The 21,057-nt window shown below is 48.5% G+C and overlaps 2 protein-coding genes across 4 annotated transcripts in view; both read right to left on the reverse strand.

Moving 5' to 3' along the window:
* Nucleotides 1-783: 783 nt before the first annotated feature.
* On the reverse strand, nt 784-11,431 carry LOC310951671 (ADP-ribosylation factor-like protein 8A). Its single transcript, XM_083920008.1, has 7 exons — nt 11,062-11,431; nt 6,961-7,041; nt 5,143-5,216; nt 3,622-3,715; nt 2,527-2,594; nt 1,424-1,494; nt 784-847 (listed from the first exon to the last, which is right to left on the reverse strand). The coding sequence occupies exons 1-7, from the start codon at nt 11,182-11,184 to the stop codon at nt 795-797; spliced, it is 564 nt and encodes a 187-aa protein (XP_083776134.1). The 5' UTR covers nt 11,185-11,431; the 3' UTR covers nt 784-794.
* Nucleotides 11,432-13,009: 1,578 nt separating this feature from the next.
* Nucleotides 13,010-21,057, reverse strand: part of LOC310951670 (tyrosine-protein phosphatase non-receptor type 7-like) — a 14,567-nt gene continuing 6,519 nt past the window's right edge. For 2 of the 3 annotated variants that reach the window (XM_083920006.1, XM_083920005.1), the window contains exons 2-11: nt 20,135-20,315; nt 19,870-20,050; nt 19,697-19,781; nt 19,530-19,609; nt 16,962-17,099; nt 16,673-16,870; nt 16,359-16,552; nt 15,124-15,237; nt 14,896-14,980; nt 13,010-13,829 (exon numbers count right to left, since the gene is read on the reverse strand). In XM_083920006.1, coding sequence (XP_083776132.1) covers nt 13,731-13,829; nt 14,896-14,980; nt 15,124-15,237; nt 16,359-16,552; nt 16,673-16,870; nt 16,962-17,099; nt 19,530-19,609; nt 19,697-19,781; nt 19,870-20,050; nt 20,135-20,235 — 1,275 coding nt within the window. In that variant the 5' untranslated portion in view covers nt 20,236-20,315 and the 3' untranslated portion in view covers nt 13,010-13,730. The remainder of the gene's footprint in view (nt 13,830-14,895; nt 14,981-15,123; nt 15,238-16,358; nt 16,553-16,672; nt 16,871-16,961; nt 17,100-19,529; nt 19,610-19,696; nt 19,782-19,869; nt 20,051-20,134; nt 20,316-21,057) is intronic. The other variant, XM_083920007.1, reaches the window with a different exon arrangement.

Consider the following 21,057-nt stretch of genomic DNA (forward strand, 5'->3'; position numbering starts at 1 on the left):
AGCCGTGAAACGAGCTGGGGCACGGTACGGAGGCACAGTGGGATAGGGTTACTATAACTGCTAATTTAAAAAGTCATTGGCAGAGAAGTTAGCCGATCATTTTCTCGATTCATTGACGATAAAATGGCCGAAAAACGTCCGTCCTAGTTCCACGAAGTCCGAAGTTTCTTTAAATGTCCGAAGATTTTCACTTTAATGTGATAAAAACAGAGAAAAACAGCAAATCTCCATATTTGAGAGGCCGAAAAGAGCGTTTTCTACCATTTGTTTGGGCGGAAATTGACTAAAAACTATTCTGAAGACAGTTGCAGATTAGTCTTCTGTTGAACGACCGATTGGTTTAGCGACGCCGACCCACGGGGGTCGAATGTCGGGGTTTGTCATCGCAGTGTTTCTGCGAAAACCGTAAAAATCTAAAGTGCTTCATGCACCGACGCAAAGAGGTCGTATGAATACTGCAGATCAGGCCCTCGCCCCCCTCTGAGACTCCTAAACGGTGTGGTACCCCCCCGGACGACGTGAGCTGATGGAGGTCGAATGCATCTACACAGGAAACAGGAAGTGGATCAGGTTGTGTCTGACGTGTTGTACCTGCTTCTGTGTTTGATTCAGTACTTAAACAGAAAGGAGGTGTCAGTGCATCGGAGGGGGGGGGGGTTCAGGAGGTGTTGAGACAAGGGTGGGGTAAATGAAGGGGGTGGGGTAAATGAAGGGGGGGTGGGGGGCATTGATCAAAGAGCAAGTGTTAGGACAGGTGGGCGTGGCCTGTTTTGTTGGGGGGGGCGCGTCTGTTCTCAGGAACTCCTCTTAGTCCGGGAGTGTTGGATCAACCACTGAAGAGTGATGTCTGCAGAGACACGGGCGACAGAGAGACAGAGTGAGTGTGTGTGTGTGTGTGTCTGTGTGTGTGTGTGCGTGTGTGTGTGTAAGAGAGAGAGACAGAGAGTGTGTGTGTGTGTGTGTGTGCGTGTGTGAGAGAGAGACAGAGAGAGAGTGTGTGTGTAGGTGTAGGTGTGTGTGTGTGTGTGTGAGAGAGACAGAGAGAGTGAGAGTGAGTGTGTGTGCGTGCATGTGTGCGTGCGTGTGTGTGTGCGTGTGTGTGTCTGTGTGAGAGAGAGAGACAGAGAGAGTGTATGTGTGTGTGTGTTTGTGTGCGTGTGTTTGCGTGCGTGTGTGCGCGAGGTGAGTGTGTGCGTGTAGGTGTGTATATGTGTGTGCGTGCGTGTGTTTGTGTGCGTGTGTGTGAGTGTGTGCGTGTAGGTGTGTATATGTGTGTGCTTGCGTGTGTGTGTTTGTGTGCGTGTGTGTGAGAGAGAGAGAGACAGAGAGTGTGTGTGTGTGTATGTGTGTGTGTGTGTGCGTGTGTGCGTGCGTGTAGGTGTAGGTGTAGGTGTGTGTGTGTGTGTGTGTGTGTGTGTCGTACCGATGTTGTCTTTCTCCTTGCAGGAGATGGAGTAGCAGCAGATCTCTCTGTCCTGGATGGCCGACAGGTTCCTGAGACGACAGAACAGAAATATATAATCATGCAGCAACAATCATCTGTCGTCTGCAAACATGAAGCCGCAGGCAGAAGTAAAGCATAATTTAGTGGTTTTTAGTGGGGATGGGCGTGAGTATGGAACCCCAAGATCGAGGCATCATCAGCTCCTCAAGGGAGAATCGAGTTCTCGTTTTTCCAAATGTGTTTTTGGACGTGAACGCGTAAATCTGGGGTTTTCCTTCAGAAATGGAGCCTGTGTCTCTCTTAAAGCCAGGAAACGTATCGTTGCGGACACTTTCTCGCCACTCCTGGATTATGGGGATGTTGTGTATATATATATAAACTGCTCGTAGGAAGGCTGCTTGACTCAGTCTGTTGGGGTCTGCACTCGTACATAACCTAACTTGTACTTAACTTGTTCCTTGCCCGTTGCAGTCCGTACTGAGCTCGGCAAGAAGGCATTACCTACGCTGCGCCTGAGACCTGGAACCAGCTCCGGCAGAGGCTGAGGCGGTCCAGCTTTACTTCTTTACGGGACTTCAAAGTGCTGTTGAGACAGTCTGTGGGGGTCTGCAGTTTGTACTGTTTGTGTTGTGTCTCCTGTGTGTTCAGTTAGTCTGTAACTTTGTGTGTTTTGCTGCTGCCGACCTGAACAGGTCTCTGTTGCAAATGAGACCCTGGGTCTCAGTGAGATTTGACCTGTTTAAATAAAGGTTAATAAAATAAAAATCTTCCCACAGCCGACCCAACACCTGACACTCACTCGCAACACAAACTGTCACAGTTCCCCTTTAAGGATCCGTTTTTCACAACCACAGCTGCTTCAAAACACTGTTTCCTTCCAAAAACGTGGTGAAATCGATGCTGCAGCTTCATACGGAGATCGTTGGGTCTCTGTAAATCATGAATAAGCCTCAGAGTGTGGTCTTTACCTGCTCTGTAAAGTGTCCTGAGATAACTATTGTTATGATTTGGCACTTTAAATAAAACTGAACTGAATTGAAGGATGATTCTCAGAGTTTAGTGTTTGATCAGGAGACACTCACATCCTCTCTATGAGCTCCTTCTCATCCAGGGCTCCTGGCAGGTCCCTCTTATTGCCCAGAACCAGAACCTGAAGACACGCGGGAGGGAGAGACATCAGCCGTCAGTCACACAGGAACATTCGAACAGAAATATGAACGTTTTCTGACTCATGGAGGAAAAACCATCACTTTTAACACTTAAACGCAGATATGACAGCGACAGAATCATGTTTCAGGTCCAGTGTCGGGCGTCGTCTGCGTCTTTAAAGGTCAAATAATTAACAATAGCTGGTCACTGATTTTATTTGTATTATTTAAAATGATCCTGAAGTTTATTTGTTAAGTTTGCTGCTTGAATTCAAAGGTTGAATATGTCGAATCTTTATTAAAACCTATATTTAAATCGCTATTTCTATCGCATTTTTTGACGGGTTTGACAATGACTTCCTGTCCCGTTCTGTTTCCATGGTAGCAGCCAATAGCGTTGCTGGATACCAGGGTTGTCTGTTGTTGGGTGCAGCTACTGCAGGCTGGCACTGGGTGAAATGGAGTTAGCCAATCCTGCAGCTGCTTCTTTGTCCCAGCAGCTGAGTGAGCGGAGACGGGCAACAACCAGAGTCACTATAGGCCGAGCACTCACTCCATGGACTGAGAGAAAGGAGAGGAACGCCATTCAAACGCACGACCACATGGCTACGCTGCTCCTTGATGCTAACATCACTTTCATCTGCACTTAGCTGGAACGGCTAATGCTAACGGCTAACGCTAAGTGTGTAAGTCATTCTTCTCTCGTATTTCCTGCACTAACTCTGTTTAAATAGTTAATTTGAGTAAAGTTCTTGCTGTGGAAACGTCTTCTATCACTCTCTCTCTCTCTCTCTCTCTCTCTCTCTTTCTCCCCCTGTTCAGAGGTGTAACATCGCCATGGAAACATATTTAAAGCCTGTTGTGTGTTTATATCTGCAGTGCCAGCTTGTTTTTAGTTGTTATTAAGTGTGTTTTGTGTGTTTTCGTCAGGGTCGGTCAGGTTCAGCTGGGTTTCATTAGTTTCCAGTCCAGTCTGCTGGTCGTGCTCGGGGTCAGTGTGGGCGGTCGCTGCCCTGCGCGTGTTCTTACAGGAATCCCCTGCAGCTGCGGTTTGTCCAGCAGGTTGTGGAGTTCGTTCTTTGAGGCTTCGATCTTCTCTGGATCTGCTGCGTCCACCATGTAGCTGCGACGGCAAGAGAACAGCATGAAAACATCCGTGTGTTTATTCTAAAGATTAAAAAGATGTCAAATAACTCCTGGACTAATCAGAACGGCCACTGACTGTTTCTGTGCAGCTGAACTGGACGAAAATCCAAGTGGAGGTCGCAGAAAAGGCTCAAATTCGGTTTAGAAAGACTTCTGTAGAAGTATCGACTCAGGCTTTTTACTCAAGTAAAAGTGTGAAAGTACTGGTTTCAAAACTACTTAAAGTATAAAAGTAATGCAAGGCAAAAACGCCATTATGGTCAAATGCTGAGGCCACAGGGGCGTTTTGACGCTTGTGGTACTTGTGTGTGCGGAGCTTACAGCGCATTTGAAAGGAGTTGTTTTTGCGTCAAACCACTTGAAAAAAATTCTTCAAGGTACGACCAGGGATGCAGAAGAGCTGGTCGTCCTGGCTACCACGTCATAGATCAACAGCCATGTTTAGTGGTAACATGAGCGTCATTTATTTCTCCCGTCTTTTTATAATGGGCTCTGACGAACATAATATACCGCTGGCATGACTGAGGGCGCTCTCACAGTGTGCCTCCGTACCGTGCCCGAGCACGTTTCACGGCTAAAGTCTGGTTCCTTTGACCAGTGTGAGTGCAACCGTACCACGTCTAGGAGCGGCACGCTTGCCGTCCACGGCCCGTTTGGGAGAGGTGGGCTTTAGTAAAGCACGTTTGCACGTGTACGAGCACGAGCGTGCGCACGTGTACGAGCACGAGGCCTACGGCGGTTCTGAGGTCATTTCCTGTGCGCCTGTTGGGACGTAGAAAAAAGAAGGAGGGACCATGCGCGGACATTTCAAACAATGGCGGTGAAAGGTTCACGTTGGTGTGATGCGGAGGTGGAGTGTTTACTGCAGATTTGGTCGATGAAAAGATTCAAAAACAGTCGACAAGACGCACAAAATCTCCGAGGTCTACGGAAAGATCTGGAAACAAAGCCACGCATCGCCATGACGTCATCAATGCGTGTGACGTGTTACGGCGTGATGACGTATAGGCAGCAAGAAGCATTCTCCGAGGCCCAGGTAGTGTGAGTACAAACGGGCCTGGAGGGGGGGACAAGGACCCTAAAGCACGGGGCACGGGACGGAGGAACAGTGGGAGGGCGCCCTAAGGTAACAAAGTATTTGTACCTCGTTACTTTACACCTCTGCTCAAAGCACATCAGAATCGCTCTGTTACAGAATCGAACCTGCAGCTTCACCAAGACGGCTTCTTCCTGGTGATCAAACTCTCGTCTTTAAAAACCTGCAGATATTTACTCCTGAGCATCTGAGAAATGCGTCTGTTTGATGGCGCAGACGACGAGTCAGTGTCTCCAGAGGCTCCGGTCACATTTTAGACGTTGCAGCGACCCGCGTGGGGGACGGGAACCACAGTTTGTGAAACTTACACGATGGCGCTGACTCCTCGACAGTAACGCTCCCACATGCTCCTGAAGCGCGGCTGCCCTCCGATGTCCCACAGCTGCAGACACAGGGAGAGGACGGGGTCAGAGAGTTCACCTTAAACACCATTAACTTCAGATTCATTCAAACGTTCAGAGACTAAACTGATGCTTTTCTGTTATAATTAAAATAACACACATGAACAGTACGTTTTCTTTATTTACGTGCAGGGTGAAAACAGGCTCCTTTAAATTATCTAATATCTCATATTTACGCTGGAGATCAAAGTTAGAGGTATTTAAAAAAACATGTTAGGTGTGTCAGTGTCATCACAGTGTCACATGTCAGTGGTACAGCCACAGCAGATATTCTGTCAAATGATGAACAATAAGAAAAACGTGTTCGGTTCATTGATGACTCTAAATCACCCGTAGGTGTGAATGGTTGTCTGTCTCTGTTCGTCTCTATGTGTCCTGTGATAGACTGGCGTCCTGTCCAGGGTGGACCCCGCCTCACGCCCGATGTCAGCTGGGATCAGCTCCAGCCCCCCACGACCCCGACCCCGGCATAAGCGAATGAAGATGAATGAATGAATGAAAAAAATAACAGTGTTTCAGAATAAATCAAGGATGTATCATTTAGTGTTTCTATTTCCTTGATATTTGTATTTAAGATTTATTTAATGGATTAATTTTGATCATTTCCTGGAAAATCAAGGCCACAAAGTCGTCATGATACTTTTTAAACTACTGTTTTTTATCTCTGCAGCGACGCACAGAGCAAACAGGAGGTCGACCCGTGGCCGTAGAGGCAGACCGTGTCCTCTCTCTTCTCTGCAGCGACGCGCTGTGAGAGACTGTGTCGCTCCTCTCCGCAACGCTCTTAAAATCACAAACCGGAGCCGATGCGTAAGTGGAAACACTGAGAATCCAAGTGTTCAGAGAGAAGATGAGAATAAAAATGTCTCAACAGGAGGAACAGAGAGAGGGAGGAGCTCGTGTCTGCAGCTGACTCACATCAACAGGAACCTGTGTGACACTTAGATCTGACGCTAAAGGCTCCAAGTGACCTTAAAGAATTACGTTAGTTTGTACTCGATCGTCAGGTAACGACAGTAACGGAATATTAACGCCGTCCTTAGTCTCAACTAAACTCTTCTGCCTTCACTTCCTGCAGAAGTTCCTCCGCTTTATTTTGGCGGGCTTCACTTGATTCTGTCAACTTCTCTTTTCCATTTCAGTGCGCGCGTGTGTGTGTGTGTGTGTCTGTGTGCGTGTGTGTGTGTGCGTGCGTCTGTGTGTGCATGTGTGTGTGTGTGCGCATGTGTGTGTGCGCATGTGTGTGTGTCCGTGTGTATGCGTGTGCGTGTCTCCGTGTGTGTGTGTGTGTGTGCATGTGTGTGTGTGTCCGTGTGTGTGTGTGCGCATGTGTGTGTGTCCGTGTGTGTGTGTGTGTGTATGCGTGTGTGTGTGTGTGTGTCTCTGTGTGTGTGTGTGCATGTGTGTGTGAGTATGTGTGTGTGTGCATGTATGTGTGCGTATGTATGTGTGTGCGTGTGCGTATGTGTGTGTGTCCGTTTGTGTGTGCGTATGCATGTGCGTGTGCGTCCATGTGCCTGTGTGTGTGCTTGTGCGTGTGCCTGCGGCCCTTTATGGCGCCTGACTTCATCTCTGTGATCATTTGTTCTCAGGAGGAATTCAGTGTGTGGAACTTAAATATTGACGTAATTAACTAAAAAGCAAAATCATGTCACTAATTATTTTGTTAAGAAACATCTGGAACAAGCAGGTCGGAGAGAAAGTGTGAGGAATCAAACTACCAACCTTGATGGTGACGTTGCCCTTGGTGATCTTCCTCATGTTGAATCCGACCGTAGGAATCATGTCTTCACTGAACTGGCCAGACTGAAACACACACACACACACACACACACACACACACACACACACACACACACAGTTATCATCACACGTGTGCTGCACTGATTTGCATGTTGTGAGATCTGTGGCATGAAACATCAGGACAGGTACAGCAGCGGGACGGCAGCGGGACGGCAGCGGGACGGCAGCGGGACGGCAGCGGGACGGCAGCGGGACGGCGGCGCGGCACCGTCACGTGTGTCAGTGCAGACGGGCCGTCACCCATCTCTCCCTGCACTCGTTTCCTGTCACGTCTCTAACAAACGCATAAAACCACCAATAAAACTCATGGTTTGGTCTCCAGCTCTGACAAACTCGTCCTTCAGCAGTAAAACATCCGTGTGATCGGACTAAAAAGATCCTAAAAAAGAAAATGTTTGTGTTATGAAGGCGTTCGAGCGCGACAATTTTCATTTCTTAAACGCCTCCTAATTTCTACGGCGTCCTTCACTCATCTTCTTTGTCTGTTTGTTACACCAGGGGGAGGAACAGACACAACCGGGTCAGGAACTTTATTTTGAAGTTTCTGCTGCAAAACAACGACATAAACCTTAATAACGTGCAAGTTTATGGACGTAATGAGGTAGAAGCTGCCTGAGCGGACACGCACACTGCCTGTAATTAAACATTTTCATTATTTCCCGTTTAGGTGACCCAGAGCTGATCCCAGGTGGTAAACAGGGCTCTACATTAACCAGCCAATGGGAATTTTCCTTTAACCAATTCTTCCAGGTGAAAATTAAAGAAATGATGAAGTAGTACAACACATGATATGATAATCCCACCACCAACTTTAGGGCGCACTCCCACTGTGACTCCGTACCGTGCCCCAGCACGTGTCACAGCTAAAGTCTGGTTCCTTTGACCAGTGTGAGTGCAACTGTACCACGTCTAGGAGCGGCACGCTTGCCGTCCACGGCCCGTTTGGGAGAGGTGGGCTTTAGTAAAGCACGTTTGCACGTGTACGAGCACGAGCGTGCGCACGTGTACGAGCACGAGGCCTACGGCGGTTCTGAGGTCATTTCCTGTGCGCCTGTTGGGACGTAGAAAAAAGAAGGAGGGACCATGCGCGGACATTTCAAACAATGGCGGTGAAAGGTTCACGTTGGTGTGATGCGGAGGTGGAGTGTTTACTGCAGATTTGGTCGATGAAAAGATTCAAAAACAGTCGACAAGACGCACAAAAACTCTGAGGTCTACGGAAAGATCTGGAAACAAAGCCACGCATCGCCATGACGTCATCAATGCGTGTGACGTGTTACGGCGTGATGACGTATAGGCAGCAAGAAGCATTCTCCGAGGCCCAGGTAGTGTGAGTACAAACGGGCCTGGAGGGGGGGACAAGGACCTTAAAGCACGGGGCACGGGACGGAGGAACAGTGGGAGGGCGCCCTTTGTTTTTCTTCCGCGTACATGCGGCAATCCTGACAAATCATGATGAGATATTCGTGTTCAAACATTCACGACCGGTCCACCATTTGCCATTAAATAGTCTTTTCTTCGTTTCTCTGTCGATATCCAGCCTCCTGAGTCCGTCCTGATCTCTGAGCTCCGCTGTGTTTCACTCTCAGATCCGTCTGGTAACGTTTGACCAGCGAGCGAACCGGTCAGTGTTGGTTTCTTTGTTGGATTGAAGTGAAACAGAAGAGACTGTTCAGTGTAAGCAACATGGTGGTGGTGCCTGCTGCTGATGGTGGTGGTGGGGCCTGATGCTGATGGTGGTGGTGGTGCCTGCTGCTGATGGTGGCGGTGGTGTTGCCTGCTGCTGATGGTGGTGGGGCCTAATGCTGATGGTGGTGGTGCCTGCTGCTAATGGTGGTGGTGCCTGCTGCTAATGGTGGTGGTGCCTGCTGCTAATGGTGGTGGTACCTGCTGCTAATGGTGGTGAGGCCTGCTGCTAATGGTGGTGGGGCCTGCTGCTGATAGTGGTGGTGCCTGCTGCTGATAGTGGTGGTGCCTGCTGCTGATAGTGGTGGTGCCTGCTGCTGATGGTGGTGGTGCCTGCTGCTGATGGTGGTGGTGCCTGGTGCTGATGGTGGTGGTGCCTGGTGCTGATGGTGGTGGTGCCTGCTGCTGATGGTGGTGGTGCCTGCTGCTAATGGTGGTGGGGCCTGCTGCTGATGGTGGTGGGGCCTGCTGCTAATGGTGGTGGGGCCTGCTGCTGATGATGGTGGTGCCTGATGCTGATGGTGGTGGGGCCTAATGCTGATGGTGGTGGTGCCTGCTGTTGATGGTGATGGGGCCTGCCGCTAATGGTGGTGGGGCCTGCTGCTAATGGTGATGGTGGTGGGGCCTGCTGCTAATGGTGATGGTGGTGGGGCCTGCTCTTGATGGTGGTGGTGCCTAATGTTGATGGTGGTGGTGCCTAATGCTGATGGTGGTGGTGACTAATGCTGATGGTGGTGGTGCCTACTGCTGTGGTCCTGCATGACGCTTCCTGCTGCTGTTATCACTGTTACTCATATAAACTATCATTAGTCTGATAAATTATAACATTTATAGCCATAAAAACACCATCAGTGGTGTCTCGCTGCATCATAGCTGCTGTTGCCGCCATAATTATTATCATTTTCATATTCCATCACCTTAGCTGAGCTTGTTTCTACTACTACTCTACTTCTGCTGTTTTAACTGTTATAACATATGAGTCATATTCACATTACTATAGATATAATTACAGCTACTGGAAGTGTGTCTGTCTCTGTCTCTCTCTCTGTCTTTGTCCCTCTCTGTCCATCTGTCTGTCTTTTCTCTCTCTCTCTCTCTCCTTGTCTTCCTCTCTCCGGTGCAGACAGATGTGCGTCCTCCACAGAGCTGGGTCTGTCTGACGTTCCTGTCTGTTATAGTGAAGGTTTTCATCTCCACCGTACTCTACGGGGGAATTGTTGGGTCTCTGTAAATCATGAATAAGTCATAGAGTGTGGTCTTTACCTACTCTGTAAAGTGTCCTGAGATCACTTTGGTTATGATTTGACACTGAACTGAATTGATCCAGGTCCTTGATTGGATATCGACTAATGCGGCAGATCCAGTCGTTTCTTGTTTATTAATATCAGACACAGAACGTTAATTAAGCCGTCGTTTGTTGGGTTTCAGGCAGCTGCTCTATTTTATATTACATCATAAAATATCTGTTTGCACTTTACATGGAAGTGTTATTTACTCATTTTTGCCGCTAACGTAGAAATTGTTATTTGTTAATAAATAATACGAAGTACATTTATAACCGTGTTGATTTGTTAGCTTTTTTTAAACATAGATAAAAGGTTTGTATGGAGTCTGATGCCTTCATCACATGGACAGGTTTACGCTTCATTCACTCAACAGGATCGGGATCAGATCTGCACCGGATCGGCACCGGATCGGGACCGGGATCGGTACCGGCCGATACGCTCAGCCCAGGTATCAGACTGGATCGGTGCATCTCTTAAATAATACTCACTATATCTTCACTGCAATCAGAGCAAGAGCAAAGTATAAATCATATTTGTAGCATAAGTAAAAAGCATGTTAGTGGGTCACATTGTTTTTCATGGGAGGCACATGAGGCTGATGTCAGCTGACGACAGGAGTGAGCCTGGTGTGACCGGAAGGGGAAGGTCACTCCGGCGGGAGGGGGGGTGATCGATCCTCCGACACCAGACCCACACACCCAACCCCCGGCTCCAGGCCCCAGGGCCCCGCCGCCCCAGGGACCACGGGCCCCGGGGCTGCAGGTCCAGGTCCAGCAACGGCCTTCCGGTGTGACGGACGCATCTTCATGCACCGGTGCAGCTGCTAACACGAGCCCCGGTGCAAAGAGTTAATGTCGAGCAGCATCTCCCCTCAGTGACAAACACACTTAGCTAATATAAATATATATTTAATCATTAATATAACCACAGCGACTCATTCACCGGCGAAAACACCGACAGCCGGCTGACCTCATCCTCCCCACCGCTGCAGCACAACAATGGCTGCGGCCAGATGCTAACTGACAGCTGGCGTTAGCACGTTAGCACTCACCGCTATCACGTTGACGAAGGTCGTCTTCCCGGAGTACTGCAGCCCCACCAGGGTCAGCTCCATCTCCTCCTTCCAGAAGAGCGCCTTGAACCAGTCCAGCAGTTTGTTGATTAGCGCTATCATGTCTGTCGTCTGACGCGAATGCTAATGCTAACGATAGCTGCGGCTGCTACGGCTAGGTGGCTCTGCTAGCTAGCTAGCTGGCTAACGCCCCGACAGTCACTATGACAACCGCGGACGGTTACGGCAGAGGCGACGGCACCGGCGGGGTGTGAGGGAACCGGGGGAGCGGGTGTGAATCGGTGGTTTTTAGGCTGTAATGTCCGCGGTCTGTCCTTTCTGCTTTCTGGGATGTTTACTAGCTACGCCTTTTCCTCCGTCAGGATATGACATCACAGCACATCCGGTTCAACCTTTCACAATAAACACGCAGTCCAGGAACAACCAGGAAGCTCCGTCAGCGTCAGTTCTCTGAGTGTCCACTAGGGGCAGGTTTCATAACAGAGCAGTTTCTCATTGAGCCCCATGTTAAACAGGCCGTTTACACAGCATCATTAAACCTGTTTAAGGACAAAAGAACATTCTAGTCTGTTTGTTTAGACTTAGACATAGACTTAGGGCGCATTCACACTGTCCTTCCGCACCGGGCCAAAACCGGTTTTTCGGGTCAAGCCTAGTGCGTTTGACCAGTGTGAGTGCAACCGTACCGCGTCTAGGAGCGGCACGCTTGCCGTCCACGGCCCGTTTGGGAGAGGTGGGCTTTAGTAAAGCACGTTTGCACGTGTACGAGCACGAGCGTGCGCACGTGTACGAGCATGAGGCCTACGGTGGTTCTGAGGTCATTTCCTGTGCGCCTGTTGGGACGTAGAAAAAAGAAGGAGGGACCATGTGGGACATTTCAAACAATGGCGGTGAAAGGTTCACGTTGGTGTGATGCGGAGGTGGAGTGTTTACTGCAGATTTGGTCGATGAAAAGATTCAAAAACAGTCGACAAGACGCACAAAAACTCAGAGGTCTACGGAAAGATCTGGAAACAAAGCCACGCATCGCCATGACGTCATCAATACGTGTTACGGCGTGATGACGTATAGGCAGCAAGAAGCATTCTCCGAGGCCCAGGTAGTGTGAGTACAAACGGGCCTGGAGGGGGGGACAAGGACCCTAAAGCACGGGGCACGGGACGGAGGCACAGTGGGAGGCCGCCCTCAGTAAGTCTCAGTATGTTTAGACTTATGCTGCGTTCCTGAGCTCTGGGACACAGACTTCTCCTCCCTGGAGTTTACTCGCTCCAACTTCAAAGCGTTCCAGAACATTTAAGTCAAATGTAAACAGAAAACATGGACGACCGCCATCAAACACGATAATAACATATTGTCCAGAGGTGGATCTCATTGGACATTAAATGTATGAAGATAATGATTCATGGTAAGAAGTTGAGGACAAAAACTGAACCACACACACACACACACACACACACACACATACACACACACACACACAAACACACAGATAGTACGTATCTATTACAGTATGTACAATACTACATTACAATGTCTACATGGGTAATAAACGTGTTTTTAAGCTGTGAGTAGGTCGTGGCTCTACTTCCTGTTTGGGTGGGGTCGGTGCAGGAAGAAGAAGAAGTAAAGAGGAGATGGACGGATACATACTGCTGTGGGATGGAAACTCTGCCCCCTGTTGTTGACATGATGTACTACACACACACACACACACACACACACACACACACACACACACACACACACACACACACACACACACACACACACACACACACACACACACACACACACACACACACACACACACACACACACACACACACACACACACACACTCTTCTCATGATTTACAGATACTGTCTAACGAGTCAGAAATGCAGAATATCTTCAATATCGACTTAAAAATAACACCACCCGTGAGAAAATCCCTTCTTTATTGGACTTGATTTCATCAGATTCTCATATTGAAAAGGACATTTTCCATATTTAGGGGGAGAAGTTCAGCATCCGTGAGGAACTCGGAGTAGAGCCGCTGCTGCTTTGCGTTGAAAGGAGCCAGTTGAGGTGGTTCAGGATCATCTGGTAAGGATGAACCCTGGGCGCCTCCCTAGGGAGGTGTTCCAGGCACGTCCAGCTGGGAGGAGGCCTCGGGGAAGACCCAGGACCAGGTGGAGAGATTAGATCTCCACACTGGCCTGGGAACGCCTCAGGATCCCCCAGTTAGAGCTGGTTAATGTGGCCCGGGAAAGGGAAGTTTGGGGTCCCCTGCTGGAGCTGCTGCGCCCGAGACCTGACCCCGGATAAGAGGCTGAAGATGAGATGAGATTTTCCCACTTGGTTCTTGTTTCTTGGGTCTGGTTCTCGGGGTTCTTGTAGTCTTTGCTGTGCCGGTTCTTCAGGATCTCGTTTTATTCACTGAGCTGAACCAAAACATCTTTCTTTGTGAGGTTCCCGTGTGATCCTGACCCTGCTGATGTGCACCGGTTCTTTAGGTTCGGCTGCTGGCGTCAATTTGCCGTCTTTACGTCCGTGTTTCCATCTTTCAATAATACTTGTTGTGCATTCTGTTTGTTCTGAGGTCTCCTGGATTTCCTTAGGTGGTGTGGACCCGGTCTAGGTTGGTTCTGAAGGTTGTGTGTGTGGTATTAGTTCTTCCCAACCTGTGTTTTATCCAACTGAAGGCTTTGTAGCTGTATGCTGACCTGGTCCTCTGGGTTCTGCTGGTTCTGGTTCTGGTTCTGCTCCTGATCAAGAGGAAACACTGTGTTTAACTGTTGCACTGCTGTTTCTGAAAACACAACTACTAACTACGTAGTAAAGGTCGGGGAAAGATCCGTGAAACTACTTAATAAGGTCGGAGGAAAGATCGCTCGTTTAAGATCGTTTAAGATCAGGGAAAAAATGCTAAAACTGCTGAGTAAAGATCGGGGAAAGATCGCTGAAACTATGTCGTAAAGGTCTCTGCAGTAGATTGCGAATACTATGTAGTTAAGGTCGGGGAAAGACTGCTGAACAACTTAGTTAAGTTCGGGGAAAGATCGCAAAAATTATGCCGTTTAGGGTATAGACAGATCACTGAAACTACTAAATTATGGTCAGAGAAAGATCGCTAATACTACGTAGTAAAGGTCTGGGAAAGATCGCTTAAACTCTGCGGTTAAGGTCGGGGAAAGATCGTTAAAATGATGCAGTTAAGGTTGGGTAGAGGTCACTATCACTACCTGGACAAGGTTGGTGAAAGATCCTGGAACTATGCGGTTAAGGTCGAGGAAAGATTGCCCAACAACTTAGTTAAGGTCGGGGAAAGATCGCTAAAACTCTGTGTTTAGGATTGGAGAAATAACCCTTAAATCGTTGAGTAAAGGTTGGGGAAAGATCACTGAAATGATGCAGTTAAGGTTGGGTAGAGATCACTAGCACTACCTCGACAAGGTTGGTGAAAGACCGCTGAAACTACGTGGTAAAGGTGGGTGGAAAGTTGCCGTACAACTTAGTTAAGGACGGGGAAAGATCGCTAAAATGATGCAGTTAAGGGTAGAGAAAGATCGTTGAAACTACGTAGTAAAGGTCGGGGAAAGATTGCTATAATTACTTAGTTAAGGTCGGGGACAGGTTGCTTAAATGACTCAGTTAAGGTCGGGGAAAGATCACTACCACTGCCTGGACAAGGTTGGTGAAAGATCGTTGGAACTACGTAGTAAAGGTCTCTGCAGTAGATCGCTAAAACTACGTGGTTAAGGTCGGTGAGAGGCCGCTATAGTATTACAAACACAACAGCAGAAAGCGGCGGGTGTGTGTGGGGTTGAGGACCTGGTTGTGTTGGAGCTGGGAGCTGTACTGGGCCAGGGTGGAGTACAGGAACTGGTACTGCTCTGTGGTCTGGATCATACCGCCTCTGCTCCGGACGGGGAGGAAACAGAAGGTTACGCCACGGACAGAGAGAACGATCAAATATAGAGAGAGAGAAAGAGAGAGAGAGGAGAGAGAGAGAGAGAGAGAGAGAGAGAGAGAGAGAGGAGAGGAGAGTTTTCCTCACACCTGTCGAGGCGGAGCTGACAGACGGTCTCCAGGATGTCGACCTGACCGCTCTCCCTGAGCTGCCGACAGCCGATGCTGCCGACGATGAAGCAGCCGGTCCTGCCGATGCCTGCACTGAGAGCAGAGAGACGGCCGTGAGCGCTCAGGGAGCCGGACGAGTGTTTCTCTCTAACGCTACGTGACCACGGAGCCTCGCCGTTTACTCGTCTTTCTGTTGTCGTATCTTTGCCCATGCAGGTGAGATCCCACCGCGGACTCTTTCATGCGTCCTCTCAGCCGCGGTCGGCTGCTCGGGTACGACCGTCAAACAGGAAATAGCCTTCGCCGCATCCCACCCTGGTGTGACTGTTCGCTAACCCCGACACAGCAGGTTAATGCTGGCTTACAGGGAAATCATTGCTACTCATTCATCTTCCTATTGTGCTTTAAAGCTTACTTTAGCATATTTTAGCGTTGTTATTTCTTTTCTTTAGACGCAGCATGAAGGCGGCTGTGACAGGAAGAAAGCTTCGTTCTTAAGAGCAAAGTTGTGTTTTTTTGTGACTTTGTAAAATCAGTCAGAATTTAGGAAAAAGTAACTGTAGGACGGTTAAGAGGAAATGTTGCCACCGTACTCTACGGGGGAATTGCTGGGTCTCTGTAAATCATAAATAAGTCACAGAGTGTGGTCTTTACCTACTCTGTAAAGTGTCCTGAGATCACTTTGGTTATGATTTGGCACTATAAATAAAACTGAATTGAAATTTTTCAAACTTGCTCCTTGTAACATTACGATTTTTTCAGGTGAATTATAATTTTCAGACTTTTTTTATCCCGTAAAAGAACAAATATTTTCCCTGAAAAATTACAATTTATTTTTTTGTAACATTAAACCTTCTTTACCTGGTCAAACTTTTCCCTTTGTGACATTACAATGTTTCTTTCTTGTAATATTACAACTTTTTTATTTCTAACACTGCAACTTTACTTTGTAACATTTTCAATTTTTTTGGTAACTTTTTTTATAACATTGATACTTTTTATTATTGTTATTATTGGTACATTAAACTTCTTTACCTGGTAAAATTCAAACTTGTTCCCTTGTGACATTAGAATGTTTTTCCTTGTAATATTAAGACTTCTTACTTTGTAACATTGGTACTTTTTATTCATAATATTGCAACTTTGCTCTTTATAACTTTGCAACTTTTTTATTTGTGACTTTGCAACTTTTGAGTGTGAATAAAAACAACAACCTGCAGTGGACGATGATTGGTCCAGGACAGAGTGCGGGGTCTGTGATTGGCTGAGAGACGGGCGGTCGGAGGGACTCGCTGTATGTCTCCACCTCCTCCACCAGCCTCAGTAGAGGAGCGGTGCATTGTGGGATGTGGTGGTCGGGCCAAGAGGTGAACCAGTAGTGTCTGACGGGACGACGCTCCGAGCCCAGCTGCACAGGAGTATTATTATTATTATTATTATTATTATTATTATTATTATTATTATTATTATTATTATTATTATTATTATTATTGTTGTTGTTGTTGATGGAGTACGTAGTTTACTGTACCTGGATCTCCATGTCAGTGATGGTGAACCCTTCTTTCTCTAGACTGTCCGTCACTCTGAGGAGGAATCTGCCGAATCGCCCCGTCTCCTCTTCCTCCTCTTCTTCCTCCTCCTCCTCCTCTTCATCCTCCTCCTTCACCCTCCTCCTCCTCCTCCTCCTCCTCCTCTCTGATGGCTGCGGCCAGTACAGCTCACATTTCTGGAGCAGAACACCACCGACACTTTCAGGACAAGGTGAGGAAAGGAAAACAGGAGGAAGGAGAAGAGGAAGAGGAGTAGAGTCTCCTCACCTCATTGTTCTCCTTCAGTCTGGTAACCATGACGATGATGCTGCTCCTCTCCTGCCACACCATGTCCCAGAAGTCCCCCACAGTGTGCAGCATTGGCCCCTGGGTGGCAATGTAGGCCCCGGGAGCTCCTCTGTAACCCTGTAGCACAAAGGGAAGGTCAGACCTTCTACTGCCCAACCAACCAACCAACCAACCAACCAACCAACCAACCAACCAACCAACCAACCAACCAACCAACCAACCAACCAACCAACCAACCAACCAACCAACCAACCAACCAACCAACCAACCAACCAACCAACCAACCAACCAACTAACCAACCAGCCAGCCCACCAATCAACCAACCAGCCAACCCACCAATCAACCAACCAACCAGCCAACCAACCAACCAGCCAATCAACCAATCAACCACCCAACCAACCAATCAACCAGCCAACCAACCAACCAACCAACCAGCCAGCCAGCTAGCCAGCCAACCAACCAACCAGCCAGCCAACTAACCAACCAGCCAACCAACCAGCCAACCCACCAATCAACCAACCAACCAACCCACCAATCAACCAACCAACCAGCCAACCAACCAACCAGCCAATCAACCAATCAACCACCCAACCAACCAATCAACCAGCCAACCAACCAACCAACCAACCAACCAGCCAGCCAGCTAGCCAGCCAACCAACCAACCAGCCAGCCAACTAACCAACCAGCCAACCCACCAACCAACCAACCATCCAACCAACCAACCAACCAACCAGCCAGCCGGCTAGCCAGCCAACCAACAAACCAACCAACCAACCAACTAACCAACCAGCCAACCCACCAATCAACCAACCAACCAACCCACCAATCAACCAACCAACCAGCCAACCAACCAACCAACCAACCAACCAACCAACCAGCCAATCAACCAATCAACCACCCAACCAACCAATCAACCAGCCAACCAACCAACCAACCAACCAGCCAGCCAGCCAACCAACCAACCAACCAACCAACCAACCAACCAACCAACCAACCAACCAACCAACCAGCCAGCCAACCAACCAACCAACCAACCAACCAACCAACCAACCAACCATCCAACCAACCGCCCAGCCAACCAACCAACCAACCAACCAACCATCCAGCCAGCCAACCAGCCAGCCAACCAACCAACCAGCCAACCAACCAACTGATCAAGGCTTTATGTGTGTGAATGTTTTCTGTGATCGTTTTAATGTTTTTTGTGCTTTTATTTTGAAATGATTGAGACTTTGTGATGCTGATATTCTCAGACACGTCTTTGATTTCAATGGGACGAACTTGGTTAAATAAAGGTTCAAAAATGAAGATTTTCTGTGCAGTTGTCGCATAAATGAATAAGTAACTACTCCTGATGAGTTGAATGTTTAATGTACGTGTGTGTATCCCCTCCACTGTTGAAACCACATCCTTGACCTGATGAGACAGGAAGTGAATGACACAAACGATCAGCTCGTCCAATCAGCAAGTCACCGCGCAAAAATGTATTTAGCTACTTTTATATTTTACATAACATCTCTTCTTATTGCTGTTACACATCAGGAGCAGGTGCTTTACAACAACAACAACAACACACACACACACACACACACACACACACACACACACACACACACACACACACACACACACACACACACACACACACACACACACACACACACACACACACACACACACACACACACACACACACACACACACACACACACACACACACACACAGACAGAGCTGAGGCTGCAGAGTGTGAGGGATGCGTGGGCCGTAGGGGGGATGAGTCAGGGACGTGTCACTTCCTCCCTCACTTCCTGTGGTTTTGGACTCCTACGTCGACAAACCGACGGCTCATTTCTGACTTTCTGTGTGTTTGGCTGTCCGACACACACACACACACACACACTCACACACACACACACACACACGCACACACACACACACAGACACACACACACACACACAGACACACACACAGACACACACACACACACACACACACACACACACAGACACAAAGACAGACAGACAGACAGACAGACACAAAGACAGACAGACACAAAGACACAGACAGACAGACACAAAGACACAGACAGACAGACACAAAGACAGACAGACAGACACTCACACACACACACACACACGCACACACACACACACAGACACACACACACACACACACACACACACACACACACACACACACACACACACACACACACTCACACACACACACACACACGCACACACACACACACAGACACACACACACACACACAGACACACACACACACACACACACACACACACACACACACACACACAGACACAAAGACAGACAGACAGACAGACAGACACAAAGACAGACAGACACACACACACACAGACACACACAGACAGACACAAAGACAGACAGACAGACACAAAGACAGACACAAAGACAGACACAAAGACAGACACAGACGTACACGGTGCACAATGCGCGGTGTGCGTATGCTGAACCCGGTATCAAGCTCTGCTCAAAATGCGTTTGCGTGTGGTGAGACTGACCCTGATGTAGTTGGCGTTGATGTAGCGGTCTGGCCCCGCCTCTTCCTCCGGGCTCCTCAGGACCACCCGGCTCTCAGGGTCTAAAACAGTAAACAACAACAACAACAACAATAAACAAGAGTGAAAACAGCGTGGACTGACTGAAGGAGCGCGGCGGCGTCACTGACTGGGCAGGATGGTCTTGTATCTGTCTTTGATCACGTGTCCCGGGACGTCGAGCTCGGCGGCGCTCACAAAGTTCGGGGGGATCTTCTGTTGAGGAGAGAGGCGGTGAGCGAGGACGCTAACACAAACACACCTCGCCACACGCACGGCTCAGGCGTGGTCCACGCAGCGTTACCTGGTACTCCGCATTCAGCGTGTGCGCGTCCGCGGCGGCCTCCTGCAGCATCGAGTGCGTGAGCGGGCGGGACGAGGTGTGGAGCAGCTGAAGCCACACCTCCTTTGGCGTGGAGACGGAGCACACAGGCTCCGCCCCCAGGTTGCTAACGTCCAATAGCAGCGAGAGGTTGGAGCCCCGCCTGCAAGGAAAGGGCCAATGAAGATGTTATTTTGTAAATTTGTACGAAATGAGGCCGGTTTAGAAGTCGTGTTATTTTGAGTACCTCTCCTGCAGGCGGACTGAGGCTTTGCGAGGGGGCGTGGTCATGGGTGGGGGCGTGGTCGGGTCCTCAGGTGGAGGTGAGACCGAGGGCACTGACGACATCCTCAGGGTGGTTCTCAGCTGCTCATCACTTCACCACCGCGCTGTCACTCGTCTGTATCCGCGTGTTTATATCTGAGAAACTGACAAAGGAGGAAGTCAGGTGACGTAGCATCAGAGCGCCAACGTCCCCGTAAAGAGGAGGGTCCGAAACCCCGGACTCTGACCTGGAGGACCAGGGTTCAAGTCCTGGAAGAACCGAGACAAACCACCTTTAACTGATCTGAACCAAGTCCTTTAAACTTAACCGTCTCCTTTAGTGTCTAAACTTAACCGTCTCCTTTAGAGACTAAACTTAACCGTCTCCTTTAGAAACTAAACTTAACCGTCACCTTTAGTGTCTAAACTTAACCGTCTCCTTTAGAGACTAAACTTAACCGTCTCCTTTAGAGACTAAACTTAACCGTCACCTTTAGACTAAACTTAACCGTCACCTTTAGAGACAAAACTTAACCGTCACCTTTAGACTAAACTTAACCGTCACCTTTAGACTAAACTTAACCGTCACCTTTAGAGGCTAAACTTAACCGTCACCTTTAGAGACTAAACTTAACCGTCTCCTTTAGAGTCTAAACTTAACCATCACCTTTAGACTAAACTTAACCGTCTCCTTTAGAGACTAAACTTAACCGTCACCTTTAGAGACTAAACTTAACCGTCTCCTTTAGACTAAACTTAACCGTCACCTTTAGAGACTAAACTTAACCGTCACCTTTAGAGGCTAAACTTAACCGTCACCTTTAGAGACTAAACTTAACCGTCACCTTTAGAGACTAAACTTAACCGTCACCTTTAGAGACTAAACTTAACCGTCACCTTTAGAGA

Source organism: Echiichthys vipera (genome assembly GCF_963691815.1).
Source record: "Echiichthys vipera genome assembly, chromosome: 9".
NCBI classification, from domain to species: domain Eukaryota; kingdom Metazoa; phylum Chordata; class Actinopteri; order Perciformes; family Trachinidae; genus Echiichthys; species Echiichthys vipera.